Genomic DNA, 13968 nt, shown 5'->3' with positions numbered 1-13968 from the left:
GGGCACTGCAGGATTTCAGTCCTTGTCGGCGTAGTGTGTTACCAATTGTTTTCTTGGTGACTGTGGTCCCAGCTGCCTGGAGATCATTGACAAGATCCTCACGTGTAGTTCTGGGATGATTCCTCACTGTTCTCATGATCATTGACACTCCACCAGGTGAGATCTTGAATGGTGCACCAGACCTAGGGAGACTGACACTTGTTTTGTGTTTCTTCCATTTGTGAATGATTGCACCAACTGTTGTCACCTTCTCACCAAGCTGCTTGGCCATAGTTTGGTAGCCCAGTCCAGCCTTGTGTAGGTCTACCATCTTGTTCCTGACATCCTTGGACAGCTCTTTGGTCTTTGCCATGGTGGAGAGTTTGGAATCTGATGGTTTGATGGCTCCTGTGGACAGGTGTCTTTTATACAGGTAACACAATGAGATTAGCAGCACTCCCTTTAAGAGACTGCTTCTAATCTCAGCTTGTTACCTGTATGAGAGACACCTGGGAGCCAGAAATCCTGCTGAATGATAGGGGATCAAATCCTTCTTTCCCTCATGAACATGCAGATCCGTCATCATTTGTTAGACGCATTTCTGCTGAATTTGTTGTTGTATTCTGTCTCTCAGTGTTACACCGAACATTCCATTGTTAGACCGATCGTTTCTGTGTGAGGGGCGAACATTCCATTGTTAGACCGATCATTTCTGTGTGAGGGGCGAACATTCCATTGTTAGACCGATCATTTCTGTGTGAGGGGCGAACATTCCATTGTTAGACCGATCATTTCTGTGTGAGGGGCGAACATTCCATTGTTAGACCGATCATTTCTGTGTGAGGGGTGAACATTCCATTGTTAGACCGATCATTTCTGTGTGAGGGGCGAACATTCAGCATCAGGGGGGAGCAAATACACATTTCCTGCACTGTATCTTTAGTGACTATAGATCGCCATTGTGGATCACCTGACCCCTTGGCAGTCCCGTCATACGCCGAGTCCCTTTCTGCTGCAAAAATAAATACATTTCCACAATAAGACGCGAAGCGAAGAAACTGGTTGCAAATACTTCATATTATCTTTTAATGGATCAAGATTAGGAATCTGGTGATCTGTGATTGGACGGTTCCTCTTCTTCCTCCTGGTTTTGGGGTTCAGACTGGAAGCCGACTGCTTAGTGTAGAGAAGACACATTCCACATACATGGGGGGGCTGGGGGACTCCATACTGACAGCACCCAGGTCTGACATGTCGATGGATCTGTCCAATCAGGTGCTGGAGCCTCTTTACCCCAAAATGACAAGAAAAGTCCGGCAGCGACGGTGGACTCCGAGCCGCCAAATTCCAGGCTACCTCTTCACTTCCTAATCAGTAAGGCGTAACGACCTTTCATGCACTTGTTGGCGTAGTGACCTTTATCGCCGCACTACAAAATCAAAAGGAAGACATATTAAAGGAACGTTCCAGCGCCCAATATTAGGGGTTCCCACCATCCCTGTGCTGAGTTCCCGGGTCTGTATGCCCACTGTGCCCATTATGAGGGGTTCCCTCCATCCCTGTGCCGAGTTCCTAGGTCTGTACACCTGTTGTGCCCATTATGAGGGGTTCCCGCCATCCCTGTTCTTAGTTCCTGGGTCTGTACACCCGCTGTGCCCACTATGAGGGGTTCCCCCATCCCTGTTCTTCATTCCTGGGTCTGTACACCTGCTGTGCCCATTATAAGGGGTTTCCACCATCCCTGTGCTGAGTTCCTGGGTCTGTATGCCCACTGTGCCCATTATGAGGTGTTCCCACCATCCCTGTGCTGAGTTCCCAGGTCTGTACCCCGCTGACCCATTATGAGGGGTTTCCACCATCCCTGTGCTGAGTTCCCGGGTCTGTACACCCGCTGTGCCCATTATGAGGGGTTCCCACCATCCCTGTGCTGAGTTCCCGGGTCTGTACACCCGCTGTGCCCATTATGAGGGGTTTTCACCATCCCTGTGCTGAGTTCCCGGGTCTGTACAGTCGCTTTGCCCATTATGAGGGGTTCCCCCCATCCCTGTGCCGAGTTCCCGGGTCTGTACACCCGCTGTGCCCACTATGAGGGGTTCCCCCCATCCCTGTGCCGAGTTCCCGGGTCTGTACACCCGCTGTGCCCATTATGAGGGGTTCCCCCCATCCCTGTGCCGAGTTCCCAGGTCTGTACCCCCGCTGTGCCCATTATGAGGGGTTCCCACCATCCCTGTGGTGAGTTCCCGGGTCGGTACACCTGCTGTGCCCATTATAAGGGTTTTCCACCATCCCTGTGCTGAGTTCCCGGGTCTGTATGCCCACTGTGCCCATTATGAGGGGTTCCCACCATCCCTGTGCTGAGTTCCCGGGTCTGTATGCCCACTGTGCCCATTATGAGGGGTTCCCAGCATCCCTGTTTTTCATTACTAAAAATATCATATTTGGGTTATTAAATACCACAAAAAGAAAGCGCAATCTGGCTTAAAAAAATATCACATTAATTTGGGTACAACTGCATGACAGAGTAATTGTCAGCCAAAGTATTGCGCCGCTGAGAAATGGTCTGATCAGGACGGGATATATACAGACTGGTACCCCACCTTCCTGAATGTCTGTATAAAAGAAGGGGGGTGGGGAGACTTTTCTGGGGTCCATGAAGAAGTTTACAAAAGAATGATTTAGGACGGGGGGAGGGGGTCCCACAATGCCCACCAGAGACCACGCCCTCTACCAGAAATCCTACAGGATCACCTCTTATAAAAGCAATTTTTGGCAAATCAAGTATTACAGTTTTGGTTTTTTTTGTATTTTTATTATAACAAAGTTTACACTTAGAAATCAAAAAAAAGACCAAATGTATGAAAATGGATTTATTTTTTTTAAAAAAGGTGAAATGTGAGAGAAGGATGTGATAGGCGGGAAGGTCCTGGTTACATTTTGGACTTTTGTAATTCATCCGTTCTGCCACTAGATGGCGAGATGTGAAAATGAATCATTCTGATTGTTACCTTTTATTATCCCTACATTTCTCTCTCATCCATCCGATTGTTTGTTGTGCAGCAAAAGATACATTGTAATACAAATGTCATCATTAGTTATCGCATATAAAGGTTTACAGAATCTGAACATACATATATATATATATACCCGACCACTGCGCCTACACTCACCCGACCACTGCGCCTACACTCCTCACCGATACCCGACCACTGCGCCTACACTCACCCGACCACTGCGCCTACACTCCTCACCGATACCCGACCACTGCGCCTACACTCCTCACCGATACCCGACCACTGCGCCTACACTCCTCACCGATACCCGACCACTGCGCCTACACTCCTCAACGATACCCGACCACTGCGCCTACACTCCTCACCGATACCCGACCACTGCGCCTACACTCCTCACCGATACCCGACCACTGCGCCTACACTCCTCACCGATACCCGACCACTGCGCCTACACTCCTCACCGATACCCGACCACTGCGCCTACACTCCTCACCGATACCCGACCACTGCGCCTACACTCCTCACCGATACCCGACCACTGCGCCTACACTCCTCACCGATACCCGACCACTGCGCCTACACTCCTCACCGATACCCGACCACTGCGCCTACACTCCTCACCGATACCCGACCACTGCGCCTACACTCCTCACCGATACCCGACCACTGCGCCTACACTCCTCACCGATACCCGACCACTGCGCCTACACTCCTCACCGATACCCGACCACTGCGCCTACACTCCTCACCGATACCCGACCACTGCGCCTACACTCCTCACCGATACCCGACCACTGCGCCTACACTCCTCACCGATACCCGACCACTGCGCCTACACTCCTCACCGATACCCGACCACTGCGCCTACACTCCTCACCGATACCCGACCACTGCGCCTACACTCCTCAATGATACACGACCACTGCCCCTACACCCCTCACCGATACCCGACCACTGCCCCTACACCCCTCACCGATACCCGACCACTGCGCCTACACTCCTCACCGATACCCGACCACTGCGCCTACACTCCTCACCGATACCCGACCACTGCGCCTACACTCCTCACCGATACCCGACCACTGCGCCTACACTCCTCACCGATACCCGACCACTGCGCCTACACTCCTCACCGATACCCGACCACTGCGCCTACACTCCTCACCGATACCCGACCACTGCGCCTACACTCCTCACCGATACCCGACCACTGCGCCTACACTCCTCACCGATACCCGACCACTGCGCCTACACTCCTCACCGATACCCGACCACTGCGCCTACACTCCTCACCGATACCCGACCACTGCGCCTACACTCCTCACCGATACCCGACCACTGCGCCTACACTCCTCACCGATACCCGACCACTGCGCCTACACTCCTCACCGATACCCGACCACTGCGCCTACACTCCTCACCGATACCCGACCACTGCGCCTACACTCCTCACCGATACCCGACCACTGCGCCTACACTCCTCAATGATACACGACCACTGCCCCTACACCCCTCACCGATACCCGACCACTGCCCCTACACCCCTCACCGATACCCGACCACTGCGCCTACACTCCTCACCGATACCCGACCACTGCGCCTACACTCCTCACCGATACCCGACCACTGCGCCTACACTCCTCACCGATACCCGACCACTGCGCCTACACTCCTCACCGATACCCGACCACTGCGCCTACACTCCTCACCGATACCCGACCACTGCGCCTACACTCCTCACCGATACCCGACCACTGCGCCTACACTCCTCAACATTACCCGACCACTGCGCCTACACTCCTCACCGATACCCGACCACTGCGCCTACACTCCTCACCGATACCCGACCACTGCGCCTACACTCCTCACCGATACCCGACCACTGCGCCTACACTCCTCAATGATACACGACCACTGCCCCTACACCCCTCACCGATACCCGACCACTGCCCCTACACCCCTCACCGATACCCGACCACTGCGCCTACACTCCTCACCGATACCCGACCACTGCGCCTACACTCCTCACCGATACCCGACCACTGCGCCTACACTCCTCACCGATACCCGACCACTGCGCCTACACTCCTCACCGATACCCGACCACTGCGCCTACACTCCTCACCGATACCCGACCACTGCGCCTACACTCCTCACCGATACCCGACCACTGCGCCTACACTCCTCACCGATACCCGACCACTGCGCCTACACTCCTCAACATTACCCGACCACTGCGCCTACACTCCTCACCGATACCCGACCACTGCGCCTACACTCCTCACCGATACCCGACCACTGCGCCTACACTCCTCACCGATACCCGACCACTGCGCCTACACTCCTCACCGATACCCGACCACTGCGCCTACACTCCTCACCGATACCCGACCACTGCGCCTACACTCCTCACCGATACCCGACCACTGCGCCTACACTCCTCACCGATACCCGACCACTGCGCCTACACTCCTCAACATTACCCGACCACTGCGCCTACACTCCTCACCGATACCCGACCACTGCGCCTACACTCCTCACCGATACCCGACCACTGCGCCTACACTCCTCACCGATACCCGACCACTGCGCCTACACTCCTCAATGATACACGACCACTGCGCCTACACTCCTCACCGATACCCGACCACTGCGCCTACACTCCTCACCGATACCCGACCACTGCGCCTACACTCCTCACCGATACCCGACCACTGCGCCAACACTCCTCACCGATACCCGACCACTGCGCCTACACTCCTCAATGATACACGACCACTGCGCCTACACTACTCACCGATACCCGACCACTGCGCCTACACTACTCACCGATACCCGACCACTGCGCCTACACTCCTCACCGATACCCGACCACTGCGCCTACACTACTCACCGATACCCGACCACTGCGCCTACACTCCTCACCGATACCCGACCACTGCGCCTACACTCCTCACCGATACCCGACCACTGCGCCTACACTCCTCACCGATACCCGACCACTGCGCCTACACTCCTCACCGATACCCGACCACTGCGCCTACACTCCTCACCGATACCCGACCACTGCCCCTACACTCCTCACCGATACCCGACCACTGCGCCTACACTCCTCACCGATACCCGACCACTGCGCCTACACTCCTCAACGATACCCCACCACTGCGCCTACACTCCTCACCGATACCCGACCACTGCACCTACACTCCTCACCGATACCCGACCACTGCGCCTACACTCCTCAACATTACCCGACCACTGCGCCTACACTCCTCACTGATACCCGACCACTGCGCCTACACTCCTCACCGATACCCGACCACTGCGCCTACACTCCTCAACATTACCCGACCACTGCGCCTACACTCCTCAACATTACCCGACCACTGCGCCTACACTCCTCACCGATACCCGACCACTGCGCCTACACTCCTCACCGATACCCGACCACTGCGCCTACACTCCTCACCGATACCCGACCACTGCGCCTACACTCCTCACCGATACCCGACCACTGCGCCTACACTCCTCACCGATACCCGACCACTGCGCCTACACTCCTCACCGATACCCGACCACTGCGCCTACACTCCTCACCGATACCCGACCACTGCGCCTACACTCCTCACCGATACCCGACCACTGCGCCTACACTCCTCACCGATACCCGACCACTGCCCCTACACTCCTCACCGATACCCGACCACTGCCCCTACACTCCTCACCGATACCCGACCACTGCGCCTACACTCCTCACCGATACCCGACCACTGCGCCTACACTCCTCACCGATACCCGACCACTGCGCCTACACTCCTCACCGATACCCGACCACTGCGCCTACACTCCTCACCGATACCCGACCACTGCGCCTACACTCCTCAACGATACCCGACCACTGCGCCTACACTCCTCAACGATACCCCACCACTGCGCCTACACTCCTCACCGATACCCGACCACTGCGCCTACACTCCTCAACATTACCCGACCACTGCGCCTACACTCCTCACTGATACCCGACCACTGCGCCTACACTCCTCACCGATACCCGACCACTGCGCCTACACTCCTCAACATTACCCGACCACTGCGCCTACACTCCTCACCGATACCCGACCACTGCGCCTACACTCCTCACCGATACCCGACCACTGCGCCTACACTCCTCACCGATACCCGACCACTGCGCCTACACTCCTCACCGATACCCGACCACTGCGCCTACACTCCTCACCGATACCCGACCACTGCGCCTACACTCCTCACCGATACCCGACCACTGCGCCTAAACTCCTCACCGATACCCGACCACTGCGCCTACACTCCTCACCGATACCCGACCACTGCGCCTACACTCCTCAATGATACACGACCACTGCGCCTACACTCCTCACCGATACCCGACCACTGCGCCTACACTCCTCACCGATACCCGACCACTGCGCCTACACTCCTCACCGATACCCGACCACTGCGCCTACACTCCTCACCGATACCCGACCACTGCCCCTACACTCCTCAATGATACACGACCACTGCGCCTACACTCCTCACCGATACCCGACCACTGCGCCTACACTCCTCACCGATACCCGACCACTGCGCCTACACTCCTCACCGATACCCGACCACTGCGCCTACACTCCTCACCGATACCCGACCACTGCGCCTACACTCCTCACCGATACCCGACCACTGCCCCTACACTCCTCACCGATACCCGACCACTGCGCCTACACTCTTCAACGATACCCGACCACTGCGCCTACACTCCTCAACGATACCCCACCACTGCGCCTACACTCCTCACCGATACCCGACCACTGCGCCTACACTCCTCACCGATACCCGACCACTGCGCCTACACTCCTCACCGATACCCGACCACTGCGCCTACACTCCTCACCGATACCCGACCACTGCGCCTACACTCCTCACCGATACCCGACCACTGCGCCTACACTCCTCACCGATAGCCGACCACTGCGCCTACACTCCTCACCGATACCCGACCACTGCGCCTACACTCCTCACCGATACCCGACCACTGCGCCTACACTCCTCACCGATACCCGACCACTGCGCCTACACTCCTCACCGATACCCGACCACTGCGCCTACACTCCTCACCGATACCCGACCACTGCGCCTACACTCCTCACCGATACCCGACCACTGCGCCTACACTCCTCACCGATACCCGACCACTGCGCCTACACTCCTCACCGATACCCGACCACTGCGCCTACACTCCTCAATGATACACGACCACTGCGCCTACACTCCTCACCGATACCCGACCACTGCGCCTACACTCCTCACCGATACCTGACCACTGCGCCTACACTCCTCACCGATACCCGACCACTGCGCCTACACTCCTCACCGATACCCGACCACTGCGCCTACACTCCTCACCGATACCCGACCACTGCCCCTACACTCCTCACCGATACCCGACCACTGCGCCTACACTCCTCAATGATACACGACCACTGCGCCTACACTCCTCACCGATACCCGACCACTGCGCCTACACTCCTCACCGATACCCGACCACTGCGCCTACACTCCTCACCGATACCCGACCACTGCGCCTACACTCCTCACCGATACCCGACCACTGCGCCTACACTCCTCACCGATACCCGACCACTGCCCCTACACTCCTCACCGATACCCGACCACTGCGCCTACACTCTTCAACGATACCCGACCACTGCGCCTACACTCCTCACCGATACCCGACCACTGCGCCTACACTCCTCAACGATACCCCACCACTGCGCCTACACTCCTCAACGATACCCCACCACTGCGCCTACACTCCTCACCGATACCCGACCACTGCGCCTACACTCCTCACCGATACCCGACCACTGCGCCTACACTCCTCAACGATACCCGACCACTGCGCCTACACTCCTCACCGATACCCGACCACTGCGCCTACACTCCTCACCGATACCCGACCACTGCCCCTACACTCCTCACCGATACCCGACCACTGCGCCTACACTCCTCAACGATACCCGACCACTGCGCCTACACTCCTCAACGATACCCCACCACTGCGCCTACACTCCTCACCGATACCCGACCACTGCGCCTACACTCCTCACCGATACCCGACCACTGCGCCTACACTCCTCAACATTACCCGACCACTGCGCCTACACTCCTCACCGATACCCGACCACTGCGCCTACACTCCTCAATGATACACGACCACTGCGCCTACACTCCTCACCGATACCCGACCACTGCGCCTACACTCCTCACCGATACCCGACCACTGCGCCTACACTCCTCACCGATACCCGACCACTGCGCCTACACTCCTCACCGATACCCGACCACTGCGCCTACACTCCTCACCGATACCCGACCACTGCGCCTACACTCCTCAATGATACACGACCACTGCGCCTACACTCCTCACCGATACCCGACCACTGCGCCTACACTCCTCACCGATACCCGACCACTGCGCCTACACTCCTCACCGATACCCGACCACTGCGCCTACACTCCTCACCGATACCCGACCACTGCCCCTACACTCCTCACCGATACCCGACCACTGCGCCTACACTCCTCAATGATACACGACCACTGCGCCTACACTCCTCACCGATACCCGACCACTGCGCCTACACTCCTCACCGATACCCGACCACTGCGCCTACACTCCTCACCGATACCCGACCACTGCGCCTACACTCCTCAACATTACCCGACCACTGCGCCTACACTCCTCACCGATACCCGACCACTGCGCCTAAACTCCTCACCGATACCCGACCACTGCGCCTACACTCCTCACCGATACCCGACCACTGCGCCTACACTCCTCAATGATACACGACCACTGCGCCTACACTCCTCACCGATACCCGACCACTGCGCCTACACTCCTCACCGATACCCGACCACTGCGCCTACACTCCTCACCGATACCCGACCACTGCGCCTACACTCCTCAACGATACCCGACCACTGCGCCTACACTCCTCAATGATACACGACCACTGCGCCTACACTCCTCACCGATACCCGACCACTGCGCCTACACTCCTCACCGATACCCGACCACTGCGCCTACACTCCTCACCGATACCCGACCACTGCGCCTACACTCCTCACCGATACCCGACCACTGCGCCTACACTCCTCACCGATACCCGACCACTGCGCCTACACTCCTCACCGATACCCGACCACTGCGCCTACACTCTTCAACGATACCCGACCACTGCGCCTACACTCCTCAACGATACCCCACCACTGCGCCTACACTCCTCACCGATACCCGACCACTGCGCCTACACTCCTCACCGATACCCGACCACTGCGCCTACACTCCTCACCGATACCCGACCACTGCCCCTACACTCCTCACCGATACCCGACCACTGCGCCTACACTCTTCAACGATACCCGACCACTGCGCCTACACTCCTCAACGATACCCCACCACTGCGCCTACACTCCTCACCGATACCCGACCACTGCGCCTACACTCATCACCGATACCCGACCACTGCGCCTACACTCCTCACCGATACCCGACCACTGCGCCTACACTCCTCACCGATACCCGACCACTGCGCCTACACTCCTCACCGATACCCGACCACTGCGCCTACACTCCTCACCGATAGCCGACCACTGCGCCTACACTCCTCACCGATACCCGACCACTGCGCCTACACTCCTCACCGATACCCGACCACTGCGCCTACACTCCTCACCGATACCCGACCACTGCGCCTACACTCCTCACCGATACCCGACCACTGCGCCTACACTCCTCACCGATACCCGACCACTGCGCCTACACTCCTCACCGATACCCGACCACTGCGCCTACACTCCTCACCGATACCCGACCACTGCGCCTACACTCCTCACCGATACCCGACCACTGCGCCTACACTCCTCACCGATACCCGACCACTGCGCCTACACTCCTCAATGATACACGACCACTGCGCCTACACTCCTCACCGATACCCGACCACTGCGCCTACATTCCTCACCGATACCTGACCACTGCGCCTACACTCCTCACCGATACCCGACCACTGCGCCTACACTCCTCACCGATACCCGACCACTGCGCCTACACTCCTCACCGATACCCGACCACTGCCCCTACACTCCTCACCGATACCCGACCACTGCGCCTACACTCCTCAATGATACACGACCACTGCGCCTACACTCCTCACCGATACCCGACCACTGCGCCTACACTCCTCACCGATACCCGACCACTGCGCCTACACTCCTCACCGATACCCGACCACTGCGCCTACACTCCTCACCGATACCCGACCACTGCGCCTACACTCCTCACCGATACCCGACCACTGCGCCTACACTCCTCACCGATACCCGACCACTGCGCCTACACTCCTCACCGATACCCGACCACTGCGCCTACACTCCTCACCGATACCCGACCACTGCGCCTACACTCCTCACCGATACCCGACCACTGCGCCTACACTCCTCACCGATACCCGACCACTGCGCCTACACTCCTCACCGATACCCGACCACTGCGCCTACACTCCTCACCGATACCCGACCACTGCGCCTACACTCCTCACCGATACCCGACCACTGCGCCTACACTCCTCACCGATACCCGACCACTGCGCCTACACCCCTCAATGATACACGACCACTGCCCCTACACCCCTCACCGATACCCGACCACTGCCCCTACACCCCTCACCGATACCCGACCACTGCGCCTACACTCCTCACCAATACCCGACCACTGCGCCTACACTCCTCACCGATACCCGACCACTGCGCCTACACTCCTCACCGATACCCGACCACTGCGCCTACACTCCTCACCGATACCCGACCACTGCGCCTACACTCCTCACCGATACCCGACCACTGCGCCTACACTCCTCACCGATACCCGACCACTGCGCCTACACTCCTCAACATTACCCGACCACTGCGCCTACACTCCTCACCGATACCCGACCACTGCGCCTACACTCCTCACCGATACCCGACCACTGCGCCTACACTCCTCACCGATACCCGACCACTGCGCCTACACTCCTCAACGATACCCCACCACTGCGCCTACACTCCTCACCGATACCCGACCACTGCGCCTACACTCCTCACCGATACCCGACCACTGCGCCTACACTCCTCACCGATACCCGACCACTGCGCCTACACTCCTCACCGATACCCGACCACTGCGCCTACACTCCTCACCGATACCCGACCACTGCGCCTACACTCCTCACCGATAGCCGACCACTGCGCCTACACTCCTCACCGATACCCGACCACTGCGCCTACACTCCTCACCGATACCCGACCACTGCGCCTACACTCCTCACCGATACCCGACCACTGCGCCTACACTCCTCACCGATACCCGACCACTGCGCCTACACTCCTCACCGATACCCGACCACTGCGCCTACACTCCTCACCGATACCCGACCACTGCGCCTACACTCCTCACCGATACCCGACCACTGCGCCTACACTCCTCACTGATACCCGACCACTGCGCCTACACTCCTCACCGATACCCGACCACTGCGCCTACACTCCTCACCGATAACCGACCACTGCGCCTACACTCTTCAACGATACCCGACCACTGCGCCTACACTCCTCAACGATACCCCACCACTGCGCCTACACTCCTCACCGATACCCGACCACTGCGCCTACACTCCTCACCGATACCCGACCACTGCGCCTACACTCCTCACCGATACCCGACCACTGCGCCTACACTCCTCACCGATACCCGACCACTGCGCCTACACTCCTCACCGATACCCGACCACTGCGCCTACACTCCTCACCGATAGCCGACCACTGCGCCTACACTCCTCACCGATACCCGACCACTGCGCCTACACTCCTCACCGATACCCGACCACTGCGCCTACACTCCTCACCGATACCCGACCACTGCGCCTACACTCCTCACCGATACCCGACCACTGCGCCTACACTCCTCACCGATACCCGACCACTGCGCCTACACTCCTCACCGATACCCGACCACTGCGCCTACACTCCTCACCGATACCCGACCACTGCGCCTACACTCCTCACCGATACCCGACCACTGCGCCTACACTCCTCACCGATACCCGACCACTGCGCCTACACTCCTCACCGATACCCGACCACTGCGCCTACACTCCTCAATGATACACGACCACTGCGCCTACACTCCTCACCGATACCCGACCACTGCGCCTACACTCCTCACCGATACCCGACCACTGCGCCTACACTCCTCACCGATACCCGACCACTGCGCCTACACTCCTCACCGATACCCGACCACTGCGCCTACACTCCTCACCGATACCCGACCACTGCCCCTACACTCCTCACCGATACCCGACCACTGCGCCTACACTCCTCAATGATACACGACCACTGCGCCTACACTCCTCACCGATACCCGACCACTGCGCCTACACTCCTCACCGATACCCGACCACTGCGCCTACACTCCTCACCGATACCCGACCACTGCGCCTACACTCCTCACCGATACCCGACCACTGCGCCTACACTCCTCACCGATACCCGACCACTGCCCCTACACTCCTCACCGATACCCGACCACTGCGCCTACACTCTTCAACGATACCCGACCACTGCGCCTACACTCCTCAACGATACCCCACCACTGCGCCTACACTCCTCACCGATACCCGACCACTGCGCCTACACTCCTCACCGATACACGACCACTGCGCCTACACTCCTCAACGATACCCGACCACTGCGCCTACACTCCTCACCGATACCCGACCACTGCGCCTACACTCCTCACCGATACCCGACCACTGCCCCTACACTCCTCACCGATACCCGACCACTGCGCCTACACTCCTCAACGATACCCGACCACTGCGCCTACACTCCTCAACGATACCCCACCACTGCGCCT

General features: G+C 58.4%; 1 protein-coding gene across 1 annotated transcript in view; it reads right to left on the bottom strand.

Annotated features, from left to right (window-relative positions):
• Positions 1-1041: 1041 nt before the first annotated feature.
• Positions 1042-13968, bottom strand: part of LOC149430741 (cleavage and polyadenylation specificity factor subunit 4-like) — a 40104-nt gene continuing 27177 nt past the window's right edge. Inside the window, exon 5 of the mRNA XM_089666030.1 lies at positions 1042-1408. Coding sequence (XP_089522156.1) covers positions 1340-1408 — 69 coding nt within the window. The 3' untranslated portion in view covers positions 1042-1339. The remainder of the gene's footprint in view (positions 1409-13968) is intronic.

This window comes from Staurois parvus, unplaced genomic scaffold (genome assembly GCF_062004578.1).
Source record: "Staurois parvus isolate SC_StPar_1 unplaced genomic scaffold, SC_StPar_1.0 ptg002479l, whole genome shotgun sequence".
NCBI classification, from domain to species: Eukaryota; Metazoa; Chordata; class Amphibia; order Anura; family Ranidae; genus Staurois; species Staurois parvus.
The sequence above is the reverse complement of the archived record's forward strand: the minus strand, read 5'-3'. Positions and strand labels throughout refer to the sequence as shown.